At 40.0% G+C, this 26,040-nt stretch overlaps 1 protein-coding gene across 1 annotated transcript; it reads left to right on the top strand.

The window, feature by feature from the left end:
* Positions 1 to 1,129: 1,129 nt before the first annotated feature.
* On the top strand, positions 1,130 to 25,524 carry LOC123877773. The gene is made up of 24 exons (XM_045924653.1): positions 1,130 to 1,330; positions 3,084 to 3,540; positions 4,144 to 4,575; positions 4,986 to 5,251; positions 6,537 to 6,723; positions 7,517 to 7,694; positions 8,244 to 8,461; positions 9,036 to 9,209; positions 10,204 to 10,378; positions 11,062 to 11,167; positions 12,272 to 12,423; positions 13,210 to 13,422; positions 14,039 to 14,173; positions 14,851 to 14,935; positions 15,177 to 15,366; positions 15,794 to 15,955; positions 16,495 to 16,613; positions 19,558 to 19,826; positions 21,112 to 21,217; positions 21,352 to 21,522; positions 21,948 to 22,120; positions 22,513 to 22,725; positions 23,038 to 23,114; positions 24,302 to 25,524. The coding sequence occupies exons 1-24, from the start codon at positions 1,261 to 1,263 to the stop codon at positions 24,432 to 24,434; spliced, it is 4,461 nt and encodes a 1,486-aa protein (XP_045780609.1). The 5' UTR covers positions 1,130 to 1,260; the 3' UTR covers positions 24,435 to 25,524.
* Positions 25,525 to 26,040: the final 516 nt, after the last annotated feature.

Below are 26,040 nucleotides of genomic sequence, written 5' to 3'. Positions count from 1 at the left end.
TGCGAAACCCTCGATGCGCGAGTCTGGCTGGTACGCTCGCACTTGGCCGGTTTTTTTAACTCTGTTAAAAATAGTTTACATTTACTAAGCGACAATAGGTTAAGAATTGGTACTTACCAATTTTATCCGCCTTACCTATTTTACAATTTTGGCACGTTTTCAATACAGAAATATCTTAACACCTACCTTAATGATGTGTGTAGGTAGGTGTTACAGATAATAATATGACTTCCGTGTTACCGTTGCTAACAGTTGTTAGATTGTGCCGGTTAAGCAACCCTGAACTAAGCCGGTTACTGGATGGGTGACCATTTTATATAGAATTAAGCAATTTATTTTTGTAATTACTCATAAGTACTGACTCTTCTTCTTATTTATAGGAAAGCGAAAAATAAAAACATGAAGCAAACTTTTCTGTAGGTATGTAGGTATAATATTCCTGAGTTTTTTGATTCGTTAAATTTTCTTTTGGAAATAGGCTATTTTCTGATTTCCCGCCAATTTTATCGATTAGCGCCAAAACAACATCCTCCAAATACCTTGGCCACTGTTTTACTATTGTACAGTTCGGAAATACATATATTATAAGTACATATATGTAGATATTTTGTTTTCGCTTCTAGACTCTGGTTTGCACTAATCAACCCTTACAGCCCTGGGATTCCTGGGAGTGCTTTATCGCCACAGCAAGTTTTTCTCAACAATTTCTTTAGGGCCATAAAACGAAGGAAGTGTGTGATCATAAATTGCAGATTTGAAGTGTATTGAGTTTAATAAATCCGTTAAAGCCGTAGATTATGTGATCTTAGAGAATCATAAGACGTAAATATGATGAGGTATACTTAGTTAACAGCCAGGATACTAATGCATCCTGAAAGCGGGTTGCGTTTACATCTTAAATTGTATCTTCCCACAATCATAAGTTATCTCCATCGGGTGAGATCATAATTTTTTCAGACATTTATCACTTTTCATCAACAAAAAGGTGTTCTAAATTAAAAAGTGGTGTGCCCAGTGACATTGGCCTAAAGTTTTTTGACTAATCTACACTGTATGATTGCTAAATTATGACATAACTTAAATATTCGTAACCGGTACTATACTACGCATTATACACTATCTCTGTCTTCCAATACAGCCTTCTCTTTCCTTAAGTTGTTGTTCCATTGACTCACTGCCTTTCACTTAAAGTAACAGACAGACATGCATTTAGTGAAATAGTGAGCGAAGTGGTAAAAATATGTTTACGTGAAAACAAAGATGTGTAACCAACTTAGTCATCTACCAAAGTTTATGTGCTTAGTTCTTATTAACTTAGTGTTTATTACTGGTAAGTCAATTCATTAAAAAGTAGGCAACCTAAGTGGATATGGAAAAACTAGTTAATTTTATCAAGTGGAAGCAACTTAAATGGCTCCTCAAAAAAAAAAAAATAAGCTTCCCGATTTTAGGATTGAAATTTCGCCTAAGTAGGTACTTATCTATTTTAAATACTTACTTATTAAAAAAAAGGTTTACATAAATTACAGAGATGGATTTCCAAGGACAAATTAACTGCTTTAAAGACCTACCCTAAAAATAATTTTAAGCTTAGGTACCTAATAATTTTATGTAGTGGAAAATAGCTATCATAAATGGAATAGCGAAGGTCTTTAGGACCAAAAATAAACCAAATGAAAAATAATTGACCAAAACCTGTTAAAACTGACCTTTGCAAAATTGAACACAAATTTTAGACTTTTTGTCAATAGTAATAAAATTCATATTGCATTTGTTTGATGAATTTGCACGTTGTTTTTGTTGTGAGTATTTCGTGTTTTACAATATTGATACTTAAAAGAAGGTGTTAAGATATAGTTTTGCGTAAATATTTTGTTCTTATTGGAAAGCTATGCACTTGTATCTAGTTATGGGCCAGTAAAGATTTCTATGACACTGCGCCAATTAAGTAACGACTTTACATAAGTGAATTTTACATAATATGGTACCTACCTGCCCGGCTAGCATGGGCAGTAGATAAAAATTATATCCCTGATTATATCCACTGATTTGTATGACATCAGTGGATATAATCGGCGGATATAATTTTTATCTACTGCCCATGCTAGTCGGGCTGGTACAGACCCAGGATAGCCCTAATTGTACCTGAGTGAAAGTTTGCGTAACAATATGTGATGATCAACCTATCACCGCCCCACTACTGAGCACTCCTCTTAAAATGAGAAGGATTTGGATACATAGGCCGCCATGCTGACCCAGTGCGGATTAGTAGACTTCACACATCTTTGAGAACATTACGGAGAACTCTCAGGCTTGCAGGTTTCCTCACGATGTTTTCTATCACTGTTAAAGCAAGTGATATTTTAATGCTTGAAACGCATGCCACTCCGAAAAGTAAGAGGTGTATGACCGGAATTGAACCGCCTCACCGCGGACCTCACGATGGCTATCACGGCTCCATATTTTTACACCTATACAGCTTGTGGAATGTTCGATAAAGTTTTCTTCAATTTTTTTAATTACAAATTCTTTATTTGCATAAATTAATGTGAATATACAAGTGTTACAATTTTTAAAGTAGTAGTATCACCACCAACAAATCTATACTAATATTATAAAGAGGAAACCTTTGTATTTTTGTATGTTTGTATTATATAGGCTCAAAAACTACTGGACCGATTTCAAAATTTCTTTTACCATTACTTAGAGGGATTCTTCCGAATCCGTATAGGCTATATTTTATCCCGGAAAATAGATAGGATTTTTCGTGGTAGTGAAAATTGTGGAGTAAGGCGTCGAAAAAACTGCCGTACGCGCGAACGCTGCCTAAATGGTTAGAGAGATGTATGGTTGACTTCTATAGAAAAGTTGTAGAACTCAATAATGCCTACAAAAAAGTCTGCGATAGTATAAACCAAACATTTATATTTTAGCCATTATAACCACTTTTCCATAGAACACCCGTGCGAAGCCGGGGCGAGTCGCTAGTAGCTGTATAAAAGCATAAACTACGGTTTTTCTTGTAAACTAAATATCCATATCTAAAACTATAATTCTATGCAAACATTAATTTATTTTTGCAGAAATCAACGCACTAGTTCTACGCGCCTACATCTCGCAGCATGGCTTACACGGAGAAATCGAATTCTCACAGAAGAACGACACCTTCATCAACATCAGAACAAACCTCAAACCAACTCTTCAATACCCTGACGGCGTATGGAGATGGACTGTCCACGAATTCCCTGTGGACTATAGAGATTTGTCCAACGAACGATGCTCTATCGATAATTTGGGGCAAGAGCTAATAGATCTGACTGAGGAGTTGGGCTATTTGATAGTACCTGGCAAAGACCATGCAGAGTATGAGAGTAAGAACTCTTTGACTGGTGCTCTTGGGCTTTGGGGTAAAAGCATTTTATTGGAAAACGCCGAAAAGGATAGGACAATTTGTGCGTCGATTTTAACAACGGATAAGCGATACGAAAAACATGCTGTGGCTAGATTTACGGCTCCTATTGCAGGGACTTTGGATTTTAGGTAAGTGCCGACAGAGTAAGTTGTATAAACTTTCAAGATTAAGAATTCACTTATTTTCTCATCACAAAAAAAATCACCTGTATTGCAATAATTTATATTACACAATTATTAATGACTAGCTGACGCCCACGACTTCGTTCCCGTGGATATGGGTTTTAAAAACCCGGGGGAGCTCATTGATTTTCGGGGATAAAAAGTAGTTGTGTTAATCCAGGGTATAATCTATCTCCATTCTAAATTTCAGCCAAATCCGTCCAGTAGTTTTTGCGTGAAAGAGTAACAACCATTTATACATCCATACATACAAACTTTCACATTTATAATATTAGTAGGATTGTCCAAATCAGAATGAGGTATGGGCAATGTTGTCCTATCAACCGAAAGTTTTTCACCTGTTTGATATAAAGGATCTCTTGCAAGGATTTCCCTACCTATTTCATGCAAAAAGTTTCAAACCCTTGGGGTTAAATTTTGGGGTTGAATTTGAATTTTGAAATTTCTTCCCAACCCCGTGGCATACGCAGAATAATTAAAAGGGATGAGAAAAGAAAAGAAGAATAAAGTAGCCATAGTTGAAACAAACGTTATTGTGTTTTTATTCAGGTGGTTATCAGCCCGAGAGTTCAATGAGACTGATTCGTACCTCCAAGCCGATTTGTACCACGCCAAAGCAGTTAAAGTCAGAAATGGCTTCACTGAACATAAGTGGAAACTATTTGTGACTGATATCTTCGATTCTGATAAGGGAAGCCATGAAGATAACTGTAATGTCCTCCAACTAGTCTTTGACCCTGATAATAGTGGCGATGGAATGAGCGTAGGAGACCTAGACAGTCGCTTAGGTCTTATCAAAGTAGCCACAGATGCGAATGAAAAGAAAATGAAGAAATTGTACAAGGATGAGGTTTTGAATGTTCTGAGGAGTGACATGGAAGCGACGAAAAGGAATTTGTACGTTGTGTTATTTGATGAGAGACATGCCGATAGCTTCCTGGCCTGCGCTAAGTTGAGGTTGACGCCACCAAAGTTTACCAAGTAAGTTAAGTAAAGAGCATTTAAGTAAAGTTTTTCTTTATTCTGACACATGTTATGTTCTATTTCACGAAGAGTGAAGACCATTTGGCTATGTTTGTGTGAGTGTCGTGGTTTATTTAACGCACACATATGCGTTAACGCGTATCTGTACACTCACTACTACAACCAAATAACTACCTACTACAAGGCTCTTGAACGGTCATCGTGGAATAGAACATCTATGCAAGTTAGCCCTTGACTGCGGTTATTTTCACCTGATGGGAAGTGGTTTTGGTGCACCTAGTTTTTCCCCTTTCCAACCATCTTTGCCTTATTTTTCGTTTCCCTTCTTCTTCAATAAAATTTTTCTTAGTAGGTATTTTGCTGTGTCTTTTATTTGGAAAATCTGACACATTTTCTTTAAAACCTAGAGCCCTAATCAACATGGACGGCATCAAAGGCACAGTGGAGTTCACCCAGCGCTCTCCCTTCGACCCGACCTGGGCGAACTTTACACTCGGCGCTTCAGACGAGGATTACGAGTCCAACCTGCGCTTCGTGAGTTCCATGACCCAGTACAGCATCAGGGAGCTGCCTCCGAAGCTGCTGGAGGCAGAGCAGTGGAACAACATTTGCAATACCACGGGGAATTTGTTCAATCCCACAGGAGTTGATGTTAAGAACTTACCTCCACCGGGTAAGACTTAATTGATCTTCAATCTGATTGTGGTTTAGTTCAATGCCTCTGCTTAGTATAGTATCCTTATTGCTGAAAGTTCTGACACCGTTCATCATCATTATCATTATCATCCCATTGCCGGCTCACTACTGAGCTACGGGCCTTCTCTTAGAATCAAAGGATTTCGCCATAGTCTACCACGCTGGCCAAGTACATATTGGCAGACTTCCTACACCTTTGAGAACATTATGGAGAACTCTCAGGTATGCAGGTTTCCTCGCGATGTTTTCCTTCACCGTAAAAGCAAGTGATATTCAATCGCTTAGAACGCACATAACTCCTAAAAGTTAGAGGTGCGTGTCTATATTTACGAAATAAAATTTTTATTTGATATTCCAAGCAGATTTTTAAATAGGTACTTACCAACTGCAATTTAGAACCATTTCATATCGCTCAAGGTTCAGTTAAATTCAAAAGGTATTTGCGTGACATCGGCCGTATTTCCCGGCTTCTTGGAACAGTTCCAGTCTCATTCTGTTTACGTTGGTACAATGGGCGTGGAATTCGGATGTGAGCATTCCTGTTGCACGTCTTATCTCTCTCGCAGCTTTTTGATTTAGATTTATTCATTTATTGCATGATTGTAAGTTTAAAAAAGATTTTACATAAATTATTAACTAGGTACATATCACAATCTGTCATAAAATGGCGTGCGAAATTTGTTAGTTTGATCTACATTTTCGATAAGTAGGTACATAAAATATTTACTCTTTGTCAAAAAATATTACAGTAGGTATAATTTAAGTAATCATTGTAAATCAATAGAAAATTTAACAATTCAATCTCAATAATCTATTCAAATCAATCAAATAAATAATAATTAATTCTGTGAACGCTTGCTTGTTGAAGATGCCGCAAAATTGCGTTTTCGCACCATTGTGTTTGGGCTGGAATGCATCTCAGATACATGCGTCACGCCATTTTCTATGATTATGGATTACCAACCTTATGTTGTAACTTGTAACTAGCTGATGCCCGCGACTTCGTCCGCGTCATGCTCAACCACTAAGCTACGGCATCGCTTACTGCTAGTATCGTATGTATGTTCACTCAGTACTAAAGCGACTATTAAATAGTGGATACCTACCTACTTAAGAAACGAAATAGGTGTTACCCAGAACACTCCTTAGTAGTACTTTGATAAGCCAAGCTGATTCATAGTTCCATGATACCTAACCACACCATTGGAACGGTTGTCGGTATTTCTTTTGTCAAAAAACATTTTAACTGTTTGTTTATCCAGGTATGGGTACACAGGACCAGTACCCAGTGGGTGACCTGCTGGGCAAGTACAAGGAGCGTACGGAGTACCTGAACCACAAGTACTTACTACCAGGCCTGGTCAATGAGCTCAGTGGCGCCTACTGGGACGTGTTCCTGCCTCTGAGTGGACGACAGAGCGTGATGCATCGAGCCGTCGTGTTGACGAGGCTAGTAACTTCCTGAGACGATAGTATCAGATCACTGTTAAGTGAAGCCTAGGATAAATTGTATTACTTATGGGCCCTATAAGAAAGCTCAGAGTCGATTAGTGGGTGATGGAGAGAGCTATGCTTGGAGTTTCTCTACAAGATATATTAGACCTCGTAGAGAAACTTCAAGCATACTCTCTCTCGCACTGATCTCTTCATTCCTTATTTAGGATCCGTGGGAGAAGCAGAGTAAACGACGTAGCTAAAATCATTGCAAAGCTGAAGTGGCAATGGCTGAGTATATAGTTCGATAAAACGATAGACATTGAGGTCCCAAGGTGATAGAATGACGTTGTACCGAAAAGCGCAGCGATTCCCACCATTAGGTGAGCAGACGACATCAAAGGAGTCGCAAGGAGCCGTTGGATTCAGGTGGCGCAAGACCGTAACATGTGGAAGTCTCTACAAGAGACTAATGAGCAGCACATCTAGCAGTTGACGTCAATCGGTTGATAATGAGGAATGACGGTGAAATTAGGTACTTAGCCAAAATATTGTCAACATTATGATGGTTCAAAGGAATAATTTTTTGACTTAGCTGGCTCAGTGATCTAAAAAGGATTTTAGTCTTGGGCCCAGATTGCCATGCCTGTTCTATACTCCTTTACGACATCACACGAACAAACAATCGTATGTCCCGGCTAGTTTTACAAAGTTCGTAGTTCCTACTTCCCTAGGATACGCCATAAGGAATCCCCCCTTTTTTGATCTAGTGAAAATATAAACGTCATATTAAAATCAATTATTACAGGAGGCCCCCCAAAAGGGAGATATGCGCCACCATCCTCCCATACGAGTATGGCACAGAGTACCAGACACAGATGAGCTCAGCGCAGGCCATCTTCCGCTACCCCCTGGTGGGGAGGGTCATATTCCGACAGCCGCTGGAGAGGCCGTGGGAGGATACGACCATCATCATCGAGAGTATGGTAAGATCATTTACAAATGCCTACTCAAACTGTTGAAATAAATGAATTGAATTGGTAATTGAAATTCTGTGGTTTCTGCAAACGTGCCCCAACACGCGAAGAGGTGAGGGATGTAGCGGGCAGGTGGGGCAAGCTGGGATGAGGTGCGGAGCTATGATGCCGATTGGAAGTGGACTGCGTAGCAAAACGAAGCATCCCTCCATCTGGTCAGCATTGGAAGAGCAGCATAACGTTTGAAAGAATCTTTGTACCCACTTCTCTGTGAACATGTAGGTTCATGCGGATGGAGCAAGTATTAAGTTCGAGGTAGGGGAATCTATGATGCCGAATGGAGGTGGAATACGTAGCAAAACGTAGGTCGAGTCCATCTCCCTTCACCTACGCCCCGCATCTCTCCACTTCCTCCTCACCTCCCCCACCTCACCTCATCTCACTCCCCACACCTCACCTCACCTCACCTCTCCCACATCCACATTGTTAGCATTTGGTCAGCATCAGGAAAAGCAGCATAATGTTTGAAAGAATCTTTGTTCTATTCTGAACATATAGGTTCACGCGGATGGGGCCAGCATAAACAACACCTTCGAGCACCGCTGGGCGATTCACGAGAATCCACCAGGCAAGGACTACTACAACTGGACACAGAGATGTTTGAGTGCTGGCAAGGTGCTGCTGCAGCAGGGTTTGGACGTGGACACCAGGCATCCTGAGCATTACTGCCGACTTGGGCTTGAAGGACTCTGTCAGTTGGGAGACTTTACTACAAGGTACGACGGATTCGAGACTCAACCTATCTCTGTACCTACCCGTTAAAATTAATACGACGCGCGACGGACGGCATAGGCTTGGTATCCGAAGAGTCCCGCTGGCACTCTTCGGATACGGAACCCTAAAACTTACTCTTTTTCCATGAATATTCCCTTTTTAGGGTTCCGTACCTCAGAAGAAAAAACGGAACTCTTTGTTGTCTGTCTGTCCGACGTGTCGGTATAGAAAACCTTTAAAGTTTCCCGTTGACCTAGAATCATGAAATTTGGTAGATAGATAATTAGATAGGTCTTATATAGCACAAGTATAGGAAAAAAACCGAAAACTGAGAATTTGTGGTTATATTAGACAAAAACAAATTAAAATGTGTTCAGAAAAAAATTAAATTTACTGAATCATAAACACAGTCCGTTATTAACTTGCAGTGCTCTACATAAAAGTGTTAGGTATACTTTGTATGATGTGGTACGGAACCCGTAATGTACGCGTCCGACTCGCACTTGACCGGTTTTTTATACAAGTATTGTGTTTTTATTTCTAATTTTCGAATTGATTGCTATTTATTTCTTCCAGGCACGGCATGTTGAACGTAGCGGGAAAGAAAGTGGACAGCGCGCGGCTCACGAGGAGGTTATTCACTGACACAGTCATAGCGTTGGTTGGTAAACGGTCCGTGATGAAGAGGTCTCTTGTCATCTACGACGACCATGGCCCAGTGGCCAGGGGGGAGCGGATGGCGTGCTCCATGTGAGTTTAATTTTTAACCCCCGACCCAAAAAGAGGGGTGTTATAAGTTTGACGTGTGTATCTGTGTATCTGTCTGTGGCATCGTAGCTCCCAAACTGATTAACCGATTTTAATTATTTTTTTTGTTTGAAAGGTGGCTTGATCGAGAGTGTTCTTAGCTATAATCCAAGAAAATCCGTTCAGTCGTTTGAAAGTTGTCAGCTCTTTTCTAGTTACTGTAATCTTCACTTGTCGGGGGTGTTATAAATTTTTAATTTACTCTTGTAACTTTACATGTAGCATTGAAGTACCCAACTACCTACCACCAAAAATTATTCAAAAACTAGCTGATGCCCGCTACTGTGTTCGTGTAGATATAGGTATTTTAAAAATCCCGTGGGAACTCATTGATTTTCCGGGCTAAAAAGTAGCCTACGTGTTAATGCAGAGTATAATCTGTCTCCATTCAGCCAAATCCACCCAGTAGTTTTTACGTGAAAGAGTAACAAACATACACACATATACACAAACTTTCATCTTTATAATATTAGTATGAAGCGTGATGATTGTTGTCAAGCGCAAGCCTATCCCGACAATTAGTGAAGGTGACAGTAACTAGAAAAGAGCTGATAACTTTCAAACGACTGAACCGATTTTTTCGGATTATAGCTATGAACACTCTCGACCAAGCCACCTTGCAAACAAAAATAACTAAATTAAAATCGGTTCATCAGTTTAGGAGCTACGATGCCACAGACAGATACACAGATGCAACGTCAAACTTATAACATCCCTCTTTTTGGGTCGGGGGTTAAAAATAATACAAATATCAATCAATGAAAATATTAATCATTAAATTATATTATGTAGGTACGAGAAGGTATGAAGATACACAGATACACACGTCAAACTTATAACACCCCTCTTTTTGGGTCGGGGGTTAAAAATTACTGTCTATCAAAACGACGATCATCTTACGCCTCTTTAACTCTTTCGTATTCATTCTGGTTCACAGAGTGAATGGCCTCCACCGTCGCAAGGCAGTGGTGCAGGACTGGTTCGGCAACGGCAACTCCATACGACTGTCGGGCAAGCTCGAGCTGACGCAGCAGTCCGAGTATGACGTCACCAACGTGCAGGTCACGCTCGAAGGCCTCAATGAAGACCTCAGGAACTACAAGATACACATAGTAAGATTACTTAGATTTTGCCTGTGAAATAATGGCCTATTCGTACGAGATCACGAAGTTCTTAACCTTTTAAATTGATGTTATGTACTTTGAAACTACCATTTACAGTACAACCAAATTAATAATGCGCATGCAGATCTTCGCTAATTGTCGTATTACGAATCATTGAATCGTAAGAGCCCTAAACAATGCACTTGCATTTTGCACCTTGTTATAAACAAATAGGAGTCAATATCATGTGTATCATACGACCGTTGCCGAACAGTGACGAAGATATTTCTATGCGCATTATTAATTTGGTTGTACTGTACAGGTACTAGATACCAATTTTTAACCCCCGACCCAAAAAGAGGGGTGTTATAAGTTTGACGTGTGTATCTGTGTATCTGTGTATCTGTCTGTGGCATCGTAGCTCCTAAACTAATGAACCGATTTTAATTTAGTTTTTTTTGTTTGAAAGGTGGCTTGATCGAGAGTGTTCTTAGCTATAATTCAAGAAAATCGATTCAGTCTTTTGAAAGTTATCAGCTCTTTTCTAGTTACTGTAACCTTCACTTGTCGGGAGTGCTATAAATTTTTAATTTACACTTGTATAAGTAACACATTAAAAGTGGTAGGTAACTGTACTGTTGAAACTTTGAATAAATATCTGCTAGTTATCATGGTCAATTTTCTAATTTCAGGCTCCAATAGAAAAAGAACTTGAATTCCCGTGCGAGAAGACAACGATATACGATACTTATAATCCATTCCATGTCAATAAATCGCTCAGCCCGCCGCCTACCAAAGGTTGGAAAGATTTTAACTTTTACTGTAAGCTCTTATTATGGATCTGAGACTTGGTCGCTAACTATGGGCCCCATAAGACAGTTCAAAGTGACTCAGCGAGCGATGGGGAGAGCTATGCTTGGGTGCTACTTTATATTGTGATCAAATCAGAAATGAGGAGATCGGTAAAAAATCAGAGTAACCGACCTAGCTGAGTAGATGGCGAAGCTGAAGTGGCAATGGGTCGGGCCACATTGTTCGAAAAACCGGCCAAGTGCGAGTCAGACTCGCGCATTAAGGGTTCCGTGCTCGGGTATTTTTTCCAACATTTTGCACGATAAATCAAAAACTATTATACATAAAAATAAATAAAAATCTGTTTTAGGATGTACAGGTTAAAGCCCTTTCATATTATGATACACCACTTGGTATAGTTATCTTATTTTGAAAATTGAAACACATTTTAATTTTTTTTTAAATCATGTAACTACAAATTTGCGGTTTTCAGATTTATTCTCTTACTTGTGATATAAGACCTACCTACCTACCAAATTTCATGATTCTAGATCAACGGGAAGTATCGTATTGGTTTCTTGACAGACACGACGGACGGATGGACGGACAGACAGACAACAAAGTGATCCTTATAAGGGTTCCGTTTTTCCTTTTAAGGTACGGAACCCTAAAAAGTGACAGACGTTGGGGTCCCAAGTTACTGGAATGTCGACCTCGCAGCGAAAAGCGTAGTGTTGGAAGACTCCCCACTATAAGCGGGCAGATAACATCAAACGAGTAGCAGGGAGCCGCTGAATTCAGGCGGCGCAACACCGTGGTGTCTGGGAGTCCCTACAAGAGACCTATGTCCAGCTGTGGACGTCTATCGGATGATGATGATGTTGAAGCTTTTATAGCAAAGCAAAGATTTAAGGTGAACGCACACTTATCCGAGCCGAACGTGTCAAACGAAACCTCGCACATAAATTCCCGCGTCGAATCGTCCGAATTGGAAGTACGAGTAGATTTCATATAGAGAATTATAAAATTCGTTTCGTTCGACTCTTTCGACGCGTTCGGCTCGGATAAGACGTGTGCGTTCACCTTATATATATGGTTTCATTCCAACAGGAACAGCTGATCAGTATGAACTGGGGGATTTGGGAGAGAAGTATGGTCTTCTAGATGACTTGAAGAAGTACACTAAGTATTATAATGAGACCCAGTTATCTCTATTCGGTGCTTATAGTATTTTGGGACGTTCTGTAGCTATTCATAAAAAGGTAACTTACCTATATAAGTATACATAATTACTATAGAGAAATATGACTATTTGAAGGCCTCCGAGGCGCAGTGGTTAGTGCTTATTAGTGGGAGGTCCCGGGTTCGATTCCCGGCAGGGGGCTGGATTGGAATTTTATGCGTGCCGCGATTTAACGTTCCGGTACGATGTCGGTAAAAACCAAGGAAGAAATGAGTATGGGTTTAGTGAAAACTGACATACCTCTTCCAGGTTAGCCCGCTTCCATCTTAGAGAGAGGGGGAAAAAATCCTGTATTTTTTTTAAAGTTCGCAATATATTGCAAATAAAACATCTGACTGACGCTAGAGGTCAACGAACGTTGTTTAAATAGGCCACTTGGGGTCAATGCCGCGTCGTAAGCGGGTATTGACCCAGTTTTGCACGCTATATATTGCGGGTTTGAAAAACACTAAATCACTAAAACTACAAAATAAGGCAAGCGGTTCTTGGTTAGTTTGTGTTTAGGTAATATAATAATAACCCTAAGTTTTAGCTAGCGTTCTGGTTACACCTTGTATTTGCCACGGCTAAATAAGCTTGACGTGTGTATCTGGGTATCTGTGTATCTGTCTGTGGTATCGTAGCTCCTAAACAAATGAACCGAGTTTTTTTTTTGTTTGAAAGGTGGCTTAATCGAGAGCGTTCTTAGCTATAATCCAAGAAAATCGGTTCAGCCGTTTGAAAGTTATCAGCTCTTTTCTAGTTACTGTAACCTTCACTTGTCGGGGGTGTTATAAATTTTTAATTTACACTTGTATTTCTTCAGGCCAAAGACCGTCGCTGGGCGTGTTCCACAATAGAGCGTGGGTACAGTCCGTCAGAAGCGCGGGAAATACGGGGCATCGCCTCATTCCACCACCCCGGCGGATTTGCGTATGGCTACATCCGCATGACACAGCTTATCCACAACGATGGAAGCACCAGTGATACTGTTATTGAAGTCAAACTCAGGCATCCAGGCGTGAGGGATCGGAACTTGGTAAGTGTACATTCAAAATATAGAACTCACAGAAATTGACTTTGACGTACCTATGCCTATGGACAATAATGTGGAGGACCCAGATCCATACCTATCGGACTAAAATGAAAACATAACATCTATTTTGGTAATATGTTTCCCCCATCTCTTATGAAATAACTATTCATGGCTGCAGTATATTATTTGGTTGGTCTTTTACCCACAGCTCTCTCTGTTACGTAATCCCATACAAATGACAAAGACAAAAACTCAGTGGGTGTTAACCATTTTGAGTCACCAACCAATCACAAATGAAATTAAATAAATAAATAAATAAATCTTTATTATCTGAACAGAGAATTATTGTCTTTTCTGTATTGAATTTCGAATGTTTTTGGAAAGCATTCATAACATCTAATAGAGTAGTACGAAAAACATAGTTTCATTTGTGATTGGTGGGTGACTCAAAAAGGTAAACACCCACTGACTTTTCGTTACGTAACACAGGGATCCCTATACCTTCTTCTATACCTATTAACTTCTTTCCTTGGATAGAGTATAGAAGAATTATTCCGAGTGGTACAATGATAAGAATGATTTATATTCTCTGAGGCTTATCAAGGATATAATGTTTCAGACGCGTAACCATAGATGGGAGATCTTTGTAAATCCCGTGGGAGTGGACGCGGCAGTGCAAGTGACGGGGGTGCGCTGCGTCGCGGGCGGGTATCGCTGGAACCCATACTTCACACAACTGGCGGATCCACTCAATGTAAGGCATTCAAGCTTCATAATTGTACATATTTGGACATTGAATAAGTTGTGATAAGTGCTTATCACAAATCCAATGAGGTTAAAACCTATAGGAGCACTTTGAATTTGCTTAGACTGTCGACAGCAAAAAGAAAATATTCTAATTTGGTAGACAAATAAAATCATTGGGAATGCCGTCAATCAAGGATAAGAAATACGCTGTCGACAACGCACGACCACGGCCTTTGTATTGAATCTCAATCAAGACGATGATAGCACTAAGCACAATCTTGTTTCTTTCTTTTTAGTTTATTTTACTTGTACCAAGTCGGGTTCAAGTTGTCTCATTTTTTCCGTAGTCGGTAGTTTATTCAACTTTTTTTTTAACAATGCAAAGTCAAAATACGCTCTAAGTATAGATCTCGTTAATAATGTACAAATCTGACAGTTGAAAAGTTGGAACAAAATCCTAGAGAGGGCTGTACCTTTTATCCCGGAAAACCAGTTTTTCAGGGTTTTTATGGAATTTTTAAGAAACCTGAGTTCGCGCTAATCTAGGTGCGAATAACATAATTTTGAGTGTGATCAAAATAAAATATGGAGTTCACTAGGGGATCTGATGACTCCTATATTTATTGGTTAAGTTAATAGTTAACTTTTTTCAAGGTTTTAACTAATTTAAGTTTTATTTCCTAGCACGACCTGTACAGTCAAGAGTGTGGAGTGGACAACCCTCTGAGATGTGACGTTGGGGACCTCACCGCTAGATTGGGAACTATAAGTAAGTAAACTTTGGAGATCCGCTTAATGATTCTCAGACACATATCTAAACCAACCTGATTTCACACAGGTGGAATTTTGGATATTTATTTGAAACAATTTTGATGAATAATTAGAATGTCCTGCCAAAACATGCGCGGAGACACAGGTGAGTTGTTTTTCGAGAGATTTAATCTATATGAACTAGCGCTCTTTTATCGAGGGTCAAATACTTGTTTATAACAAAATGAATGTTTCCCCAGCGTTGGGTGCGGAACGCCAAGTGTTCATGGACAGCAACTTCCCCCTGGAGGGCACGGTGTCGGCCATGGGTCGTTCCATCGTGCTGTTTGGTCCTGAACGCTCCTCTGAAAGATTCGCCTGCGCTAACCTGCAACCTGACAAGGATATCATCAAGTTCGTTAATATTATGAAGCCGCCGAGATTTGTACTGTGAGTATACTTTATCTGCTATAAAAGTCACTGAATGCTTTTTATGAGATTTCGAAGAAAGAATTGGAATGCTTATCAGATTATGATCAGAGGATCTGTCAATAAGGTATAAGTAGGTTTCTCTTTCTGTTTGGACCTTGCAAAAGGATAAGTCTATTACTTAGTTTTGCCAGTAAGTAAGTATTTTACAAAAATGCGAAAAGTATGACATTTCGTTTTTGGTATTTTTTACAAAAAAAAAAAAAAAATGAAAAGAAAAATACAAGAAGAAAAAAGATTACCTTACAATTTTTGTCCAGCATTTTACAAACAGTTGTCAGTGTTTTATATACAAACGAAAACGTTTTTAACCGGTGTAATTCGGCGGATATGTCTGCGATTCAAATATTTGTTTTTAATTTCATAAATAAACGTTTATTCTACCCAGGGGCATGTTCCTGGAAGACGTCCGCAAAGTGATGGGCGTCCCGGAGTGGATGATAAGCGTGGACTCGCGGCGCACGCACGTGCTGCACCAGGGCGCCTGTATACAGATCCTGCTGCACTTTACTGGCCCTGAGGCTAACAGGATCGAGCTGGACTTTGCCAGGTTTGTGGACGAGACCAAAAATTTAATAGTTATTTGTGTTACAAGAGGCCAAAGTGATATTTTGCTCCTTGAGTGTGTTATTTTGAATTTAGAGCAAAGCGAAGGATTCTATACCTACTAGAATCTCGAGCGCAGCGACTAGAATCCTTAGCACTGCTAGCTGATGGACGCAACTCTTCGCAACTTCATCCAGGTGAATAGGGATTTTAAAAATTCCATGGAAACTTTTTGATTTTCAGGGATAAAAGCAGTCTATGTAGGTAACTCTCCAGTCTTCAAAAACTATATCCATTGAAAAATCACTTCGATCTGATGTTCTTCATCATGGAGCAACGGATTGATGTGATTTTTTTTTGTATAGACCTGGAAAGTGACATAAGTTAGTTGCTTTTATCCCGGAAAATCAAAGAGCTCCCATCAGATTTAAAAACAAGCTAAGTATATCCTCGAGAAATTATGGACATCGTCTATTAAATTATAAAATTAAAATAAATATAATATTGTAGGGGGTTTAAACCTTTAATTTGTTTCTTGTTCAGGCTGCTAGCGACAGGGCGTCTCGACTCGCCTAGTCTGTCTATACCGGGCTATGTCAACCAGAAGAGGAAGAGAACCATTGCATACAAGCAGTGTGGAGTCACTGACCCCAACGAGAAAAAGAGTGAGTATTCACTAAGCTGTCCATACTTTTACACTAATCTTCTTATATTAATAAATAATGTTTGTCTGTTCGTTACCTTGGCGTTCGCGTACCTATCGTTAAAACGATTTAGTTGCGACTTTGTAAAATTGTTGTTGGCACTTGTCTGACTTTGGTTGCCTGGAAGAGATCGCTAGATAGCAATATGGCCGCCAAACTGTACATCCATACCCGACGAACGGTGCCCTGCCAACAGGACCTATTACTAAGCCTCCGCTGTCCGTTTGTCCATCCGTCCGTCTCGGTCGGTCAACGGGCTATATCTCGTGAATCGTAATAGGTAGAGAGTTGAACTTTTCACAGAATGTGTATGTCTATTGCCGCTATAGCAGATAATAAAAATATCAAAATGGCCGCCATAAAAATTAAAAAGTGTTGTTTTTTGTTCTATGGTACAGAATCCTTCGTGCCCATCCAACTCGTATTTTACCGATTTATTTTAAACTAGATGTGCCCGCAACTTCGTTCGCGTGGAATAGTGACTTTTCGGGCAGCATAGTACGTACTCTGTACGTTAAAAATGTTCGCCGTGATTCTTTAAATTGACATAACTTTTTTATTTATGAACCGATTGACATGAAATAAACACTAAATGTTAAGTGAAGCTTACTACAATATATTAGTGAAAACCGTATCTAAATCGAATAAGCCGTTTCTGATATTAGCGTGCACAATCACACAGACAAACAGACAAACAGACAAAAAAAAAATTAATTACAATTTCGGGTTCGGTATCGATATAATAACAACCCCTGCTACTTCTTTTTTATATATTTCTATTGTACAGACACCACTTTTCTACAATTTTATTATATGTATAGATTTCTATTCTCCGTAGGTACTGAGTTATGTGCCTATGTGGTGACCAATAGAAGATATTCACATAGATTTATTCATTTTGTTTCAGAGAGTTCGTTCTTCTTCTCTTCTCCCTCCACTGCCTCGATGATATCCCTCAGCGTCACTCTGCTGGCATTCCTGCACTTCATCAGGTGGCTGTTGTAGTATACCTAGTTGTATCTAGTATTAAATGTAAACTGTAATTTACTTGTATATAATTTATTTTGTACAATAAATGATTGTTGGTTAATAAAGCGATTGTAAAAATTATTATACTTGTTTTTTTTAGCATGGATATATTGTAAGTAAGCCAAATCCTTCTCATTCTGAAAGGAGACCCATCTTTAGTGAGCCACCGATGGGTTGATTACAATGATATGATGATGATGATGATCATCACTAGGTTTTTACACCATGAAATCAGTATTTAAATCTATTCATCCGATTAATAATTAGGATGATACAGAGACAAGATTCAAAAAAAAGTTCAAAAATACTTAGGTGAAAATATAAGTAGACTGGTGTCACTGGTAGAGATCTCTTACAGAGATAAGTGCTTCCCCCGTCCGATTTTCTCTCTTTTTCTTTTTAACGGACTTCCAAAAAAGGAGGAGGTTCTCAATTCGTCTGAATCTTTTTTTTAAATTTTTTATGTACATACATAAAAAAAAATAAAAAAAATTCCGACGAATTGAGAACATTCCCCGATCACTCAAAGACCCCTGGACCTATTTGGAATTTTTTTTTTTTTTGAAAGGGTATACTGTGCCGGTGGTCCCATATTTTGGTGAAGATCTGATGAATATCATCGGAGATGGAGAATAGAACTCCTCAATGGATAAGAGAAAATTGCTCGCGATCAGTGTAATAATAGCTAAGTAAACAGTAGGGTTTAACTGGGCATAGCATATTATAGTACAGTAGTTCTACAATCAAGACACACGTCAGTGTGTCTAACAAGTTCTAATAAAATAATATATTTTAATTTACACTTGAGCCTTAATGTTTGAATGCGGTGCGGTCATCGCTGCATTCAAAACAAAGCTGTCCTGCAAAGCCTTTCGAGATAATATGACCTTTTGACCTTTTCACTACGCATGCGTCACAAAATCAATATATCCATAGCCGGCGTCCCAACGTTCCCAACCCCATCCCAAACCCAAAACAAAGCTGCCCCGCGAAGCCTTTCCAGGTATGACCTTCTGACCTTGACCTCTACGCATTCGTCCCAAAATCAATATATCCCGTCCTCGATGCCCGTCCTAACTGCATCCCAAATCCAAAACAAACCTGTCTTGCGAAGCCTTTTTAGGGTTCCGTACCTCAAAAGGAAAAAGAAACCCAGATAGGACCACTTCGTTGACTGTCTGACTGTCTGTGTATCAAAAAACTTACAGAGACCATGTACCTACTTTCCGTTGACCTAGAATCATGAAATTTGGCAGGTAGGTAGGTAGCACAAATGAAGGGAAAAATCTGAAAACTGTGAATTTGTGGCGTGAACATGGCACAGTCCATCATTAACTTGCAGTGTACTACATTAAAGTGTTAGGTATATCTTGGTACGGAACCCTTCGTGTGTGAGTCCGACACGCGCTTCAACGGTTTATTTTAAATACAAATAGCGAGCAAACGAGCAAGTGTGTCACCTGATATTAAGTGATTACCGCCGCTCATAAACATTTGTAGCACCAGTGAACCCGCCGACCTGCCGACCTTAATTCAGAAATTGTTGATCCGCCCCTTGAATAACCCCATGTTAAATCTAGTGGGAACACCGCCGAGTTGGTTCCACAGGTATTACACGTGGGTAAAAGATCTAGCACACGGGGCGGCGAAGTGCACCAGGCACCCAGGTGGTGAGGGTGAAATTGCTTACTATGGCGTGCAGAGCCCCCCTATGACCTGTTAACCTTTCCATTACGCATGCGTCACTAAATCAATACAGCCCATTCCCGGCGCGTCCCAACTGCATCCCTAATGCAATGCAACGCCAGTTCTCCTTACACCATGCTTCGAGAAGTACGTCTTTTGCTTTTTGCTACCTTTTGTTGCTTTGGCCAGGCTAATTTAGAAGGCCCCTTCTTGTTCTTTGGTCCTAACTCCCTCGAAAAGTACCGGAGACCGGCGTTAAAGTCGTTAGATCAAGATGATTTGATGAAGATATACGGGGAGCAGGCGGCGATAGTGGTGTTTAACAACCAGGATTCCGTGCCGCTGTCCAGTGGAAACTTTCCAAGGTTAAGGAAGATGCTGGAAAGTCAGACTACGCTGGTGCTCCCCCAGGATTTCCTTGACGTTCACCCGGATTATATCAGTAACGAGACCCAGGTAAGCGAGTTTTTTTTAATTTTTCGCAATTGTACCTTGATTTTCACTTCCATGAACATTTGATATTTGACCAATCTAAGAATATTTATTTGAACCTTTCTTGAATCGTCAAACATGTTTAGTGAACCAACGTGATTCGCCAAGCTTTTCTTACCGATAAGAAACAGCAAGAAACTCAAATTCAAACTCACTTATATTCAAATTTTCTTTTCCTCTAAGTGTATAATAATTATACACAAAATAATAATAATAATAAGCAACAGGTGGATTTCAACTTTCAGATTTCAGTCTTAGGTATTCATGCTTCGAAATTGATGGCGATTGTTTGAAAGGCTTTTAATTACACGAAGATTCATTTCAGTCATTAAAAAAGAACGATTATACGTACTCAGAACACTAGATATTGATTTTGAATATTGCGCTTGCGCGGGAATCTGTTGCTGTCCTTTTGTATTGAACTTATATAGAGATTGGGCGGACAAAGGAAACGATAGCGTGATATATGAAATACTTACACGAAAATTCATTCCTTTCTTTTCAACTAGAAACAGTATTTTATCTAGACTAGGTATCGTTATAGAATGTACTAGGTAATTCTTCATCGAAGTATCTAGAGCATTATTGATCATGAGTTTTGCGCTTGCGCGGGAATCTGTTGAAGTCTTTTTGTATTGAACATAAATAAATAAATAATGGTTCTTCTTGAAACAACCTTGGAAACGATAGGTAGATAAAAGGATTTGGAACCATAAATGGAGATTTTAAGACTTCTCCGGCCAGCTGCTTTGCTTCATAGCGCAAAGCTATTTTTATTGTTCGCCGAGTTTCTTGAAACCCAGTTCTCGGCCCACTTTTTTGCTGGTTTCGCGCCGAGTTTTGTGTTGGTTCTTTTTGATAGCTGAAAGCTATTTTGAACCGGTGGTAGACCGAAGTACCAAGAGCACCATTGAATATGAATTTTGCGCTTGCGCAGAAATCTGAAGTCTTTTTGTACTGAACAGTGAACATAAATAGAGATTGGGTGGACACTGGACAATCATAGTAAATGTAGAGCGATAAAATTATTTGGTGATAATTTGAAATATACATTTCATTCATTCATTGTTTCATTTCATTCATTTTAAAAAGAAACTAGATTTTACCTAGACTAGAAAATATAGGAACTAATTCTTCATCCACGAACTGAGAGCATTAATAATTGTGAATTTTGTATTGAACATAAGTTTAAAGACGCATTCTTCCTCGAAATAGTAGCTGTTATCATTTGACTTTCTTGAATTTCAAGGTGCTCACCCTGCAAGGGCCGTGGTCGGAGCGGGACGCTCAGATGACCGAAACCTTTGCAAGGCTGCAAGACATCTATGGCCCAGGTCGAGTGCTGGGAGTTTTAGGTGACTACTCACTGTTTACTTATTTATTGTGAGACAGATGGTGGACAATTACTGAGGTCTCTTATCTGAAAGTCAAGGGTTAATAATAAATAGACCCATTGTGTACAGAAACTGAAAAATAATAATAATTTCAGGAAACTCGGTATCTCAAATTCAATCATCAGACTACGACACCGACTGGTCAAGGGTGCGTCGTCAAGCCGAGGACGTGTCATCCACCACCAGTACCAGCACCAGCACCACCAGTGCTGAGGAGGAGAAACCAGCTCGCATCCTGCCCAGATATGCCCTGTATAATGCTACAGGTAAGATCCCCTACAATCAGACTACGACACCCACTAGTCGAGGGTGCGTCATCAAGCCGAAGACGTCTCGTCTACCACCAGCACCAGCACCAGCACCGCCAGTGCTGAGGAAGAAAAACCAGCTCGCATCCATGCCCCGTACAATACTACTAGTTAAGATCCCTTGCAATCAGACTACGACACTAACTAGTCCAGGGAGCAGTATCTGCAACATTTTGCAGGGCATTTGCTTGGTTATTAAATGTTGCAACAATGTTTTCTACTGATGGACTGCGCCCACAAATGACTGTACCGCTCTGTTTTGGTAAATCTTGAGTTTAGAATTCTGAGCATTTCTCTGCTGGTGCAATTTTTAGTATCAGTTGCTGATTGAAGAGCTTGAAGAGGACATTCATTTTATGTGTTCTTCTTCTGTTCCTTTTTAGGTCCTCCTGGTAAAGGTGCTCTGCTCTACTCCTCCAGCTGGCCTGAACTCAGATGGCCTGACGGCTCGTTGACGATGTTCGACACTCCCGTGGGTGAGCCAACCGTCAAGCCCACCCGACTCTACACCATCCTGGTTGTGCGATTTGCTGACAGGAATAATACTAGAGATAAGGTAACTTATTTTTTCCGAAGCCTTACTTTTGCGTTTATTCTAAGTTACAAGTTAAGTCTGGTGGTAAGTGATTGATGCAGTCTAAGATGGAAGCCGGATTGGAAGGACTATAGTAGTTTTATTCAACGCATACACATTGGTTTCTACACGGTATCATACCGGAACGCTTAATTTGCACGGATTTGCCGGTAGGGTGCTAACTAGCCACGGCTGTAACTACCAGACCAGACCAGAGACAATTTAGAAATTATGAATTTCCAAAATGTCCCTGATGAGAATTGAACCTAGCATCTCCCACTTATAACACCACAGCGCTCACCATTGCGCCACGGAGGTCATCAATATAGGAAGAGCACAACTATTCATTCTTCAATTCATTCTGTTTTTTCCAGATAACTCTAGAGTTCTCCTTCAAACAATCTGGAGGATGGTGGACAGCGGTGGGCGTGGAGATCAAGCGTGGGCTAGAGAACACAGGGTTAAACCTGCAAGCCCCTACGCCCCCTGACGCGCCATCAGCGGTGCTGGGCAAGGCGTACCATTGCTCACTGCCTCTTGTGTACGCCAACGATGAGGGTGCGACCCTCACGTTTACCAACATACAGGTATGTAGAAAACGCTAACCTCTGGCTAAACTCCCGTAAATGATGTAAAAACATGCTTAAAGTGGCACCTGCTGATGGCAGAAGCTACAACTAAGTCGGTGACCCAACAGACTAAAAAGGTTTAAATCATCTTCTAGGCAAGACAAGACCTCGTCCTTGCTTTTTTTTTAACATGATTGTCGTCAAGCGCAAGCATATAATTTATTCAATATCTCTTTTATCAAATTTCGACCTTTGTATATCAAGCGTCTAAGAATCTTCTTCTTCTTCTAAATGCTTCAGTCGATATAATCGATCAAATTTCTTTTTCAGATGCAACCATTCATGGACAGCACAGAGAAGTTCGCTGATGCATTTGACTGTATCGGTTTCACCTCTGTACCCATTTGGTAAGAAGCTTTAAGTACGTGACGAAGTTATTCGTATAAAATTGTTGTTGGATAGAAACGGGCGTTAGTTTGTGGAAGTCCATGATATTAAGTGGTGATAGCCTAGGGTTTAAGACGTCTGCCTCCTATACGGGAGGTCGAAGGTTCAATCCCAGGCACGCACTTCTTAGGACGTAATATCATTTGCTTTAATGGTGAAGGAAAACATAGCAAGGAAACCTGCATGCCTTGAAGTTCTCCATAATATTCTCAATGGTGTGTGAAGTCTGCCAATCTGCACTGGGCCAGAGTGTTGGACTACGGCCTAAACCCTTCTCATTCTGAAAGGAGACCCATACTCAGTACTTAGCCAACAAGGGGTTGATCATGATGACGCTGATATACAAGGAACCACACACTTGATTCCGTTAAAATGGATAAATCTGCATGGATGGTGCAGGATGCGCTATGCACCATTCTCCCTCCCACTACTAATGAAGGAGGAAAAGCAAGCAATACACACCTCCACCATCGTCGGTTATCGGAACATTTCTATTTCTTATATTTTTGTTGGGTTCTGGCCTCAATATGGCTAATTTCTAAAATACGTTTACTAAGAACACACACGGTTATGTAAAAGGTGTAAATTAGCTTATCTAGTTTGTCCACTTTGTCCGGAACTTTTGTTTGTTCATATTACATCTGTTCGTATACTTCAGCCTGTTTGGAAATGGACAGTTTCCGATGTTAAATAACTTTCACTTTTTATCTATCTCTTCACCTTGAAGTTTCCAACAGCTGAGTTTCTCGCTGGGTCTTCTCGGTAGGAAACGCATTCCGAACCAGTGGTAGATTTTTTGGCGATTCCCAAGAAACTCAGCGGTTGCTCTTTTCAAAGATTTGATATACAATATTATGCCATGTATAAAAATAATTTAAGTTCTGCACATTGCTGTAGAAAGCTGCATTTTTTTAAATTCAGATACAAGTCAGCCCTTGACTGCAATCTCACTTGGTGGTAAGTGATGATGCAGTCTAAGATGGAAGCGGGATAACCTGAAAGGAGTATGGCAGTTTTCATTAAACCCGTCCTTTGGTTTCTAACACGGATTTGGCGGTAGGGTGGTAGGACCAGACCAGAAATTAAAACAAAGAAAGCTCAAAAGTCAAATCCACGCTCTTTTATTATTGTTTCATATTGTTTTCAGGTCCGGGCTCATGGTGACGTTCATCATGATGATCGGCCTCGCAGTCTCCATCTCCATGATACTGGACATCAAGACCATGGACCGCTTCGAGACCAACCGGAGCAAGCAGCTCACTATCACTGTTAGCGAATAAATTCCCTAAAATACCCTCTATCTGTCTATCCACGGAGAGAAGTTAGTATGGGGAACTCTCTGTTATGTAATCCCATACAAATGACGAAGACAAAAATAGTTTTAACCGGTTTTTTTGGTGGGAGGCTTCGGCCGTGGCTAGTTACTACCCTACCGGCAAAACGATTTAGCATTCCGGTACGATGGCGTCTAGAAACAAAAGGAGTACCTGTGGGTTTGGTGACAAACGGCCACACCCCTTCCAGGTTAACCTACTTCCATTTTAGACTGTATCATCACTTAACACTAGGTGAGATTTTGTGATTGCAGTCGAGGGTAACTTGTGTGTGAATAAATAAAAAAGTTTTTTGTCGTTGACATTTGTAAGAGAGAGCCCTTCTCTACGTGGATAGATTACCTATAGATTGATGTCTCAATTCATGTCAGTCGCGTACGTCAGTTGCGTAACTATTCGTGACGCTGTCAGCGCTGACAGTGCGTGCATGGTGCGTATGTCGGTCGAGCGTTTCATCGATGTTGTCTTGTATCGTGCTTAGTTAGTCTATAATACACACGCGCGACCGACGTCCGCAGCGGACGTCAGCGAAAGACTCAGGCTGCTGAATTCTTCTTCTATCTTCTTAAAGAAGAAAGAAGCTGAATTCTTATGATGATCGCACATTACAACAGCCGCATGAACTGGAGAACTCAGAACAACTTTGCTCGCGGCTCGGCTTATGTGCGTCCATCATTAACAGTGTAGGCACATATTTAATTAGGAAACGTTTGTAGAGAACCTAGTAAAACTAAAAATTTGACAGTCAAATTGATAACAACTTATCTACAGGATGTATTTAAAACGTTACTTGCTAGCATAAACTTAGTGCTATTGTTATACTACCTAAACACATTCAGTACCAATGACCATATTTGCGTTATAGGGACTTGTAGTTTTAATGATATAGTATTTTTCAAACCCGCAATGTATAGGGTGCAAAACTCGGGGTCAAGGCCCGACACTACATTTAACTACGCAACTTCAGGCATTAGTCAGATGTTTTATGCGTACTTTCCATACTAATATGTATTATAAATGCGAACGTGTGTTTGTTTGTCTGTCTGCTAGCTTTTCACGACCCAACAGTTTAACCGATTTTGATGAAACTTGGTACAGAGTTAGCTTACATCACGGGGACGTACATAAGCTACTTTTTATTCCGGAAAATCAAAGAGTTCCCACGTGATTTAAAAAAAACCTAAATCCACGCAGACAAAGTCGCGGGCATCGTATTGCAAAGATTTAAAAAGATGCAGGTTAAAAAAAAATTTTTTAATGGTTAGTATCTTATACAGTAATCATCAGTACTATCACCTTTTGTTTTTGCTAGCGTGCTACTAACATTCTACTTACATCCTGTATATTTGACTGTCATTACTTTAGGTTACAATTGGCATCCCCTCTCTCCCCATGATCTTGGGGGAGGGAAGGGTAGACCTCCCACCCCTTCTCTAGTATAATAATATAATCATTGATTGTAAGTTTTCGAAAGTTAGACTCTATGCTTATGGATGTAGGCATTTATAATCTGTAACACGACACGGGGCTCAGTAACGTCATGTGTAAATAG

This window comes from Maniola jurtina, chromosome 24 (assembly GCF_905333055.1).
Source record: "Maniola jurtina chromosome 24, ilManJurt1.1, whole genome shotgun sequence".
Taxonomy (NCBI): domain Eukaryota; kingdom Metazoa; phylum Arthropoda; class Insecta; order Lepidoptera; family Nymphalidae; genus Maniola; species Maniola jurtina.
Note: the sequence above shows the minus strand (reverse complement) of the source record. Positions and strands in the feature narration are given on the sequence as shown.

What these genes read in the sequence shown, in the direction of transcription:
- LOC123877773 (XM_045924653.1), top strand. Translation starts at nt 1,261, where the DNA reads ATGTGTAACCAACTTAGTCATCTACCAAAGTTTATGTGCTTAGTTCTT. An exon ending in CCATCATCATCGAGAGTATG is followed by an intron (nt 7,695 to 8,243) that starts GTAAGATCATTT and finishes CTGAACATATAG; the next exon opens with GTTCACGCGGATGGGGCCAG. An exon ending in TCACGTTTACCAACATACAG is followed by an intron (nt 22,726 to 23,037) that starts GTATGTAGAAAA and finishes TTTCTTTTTCAG; the next exon opens with ATGCAACCATTCATGGACAG.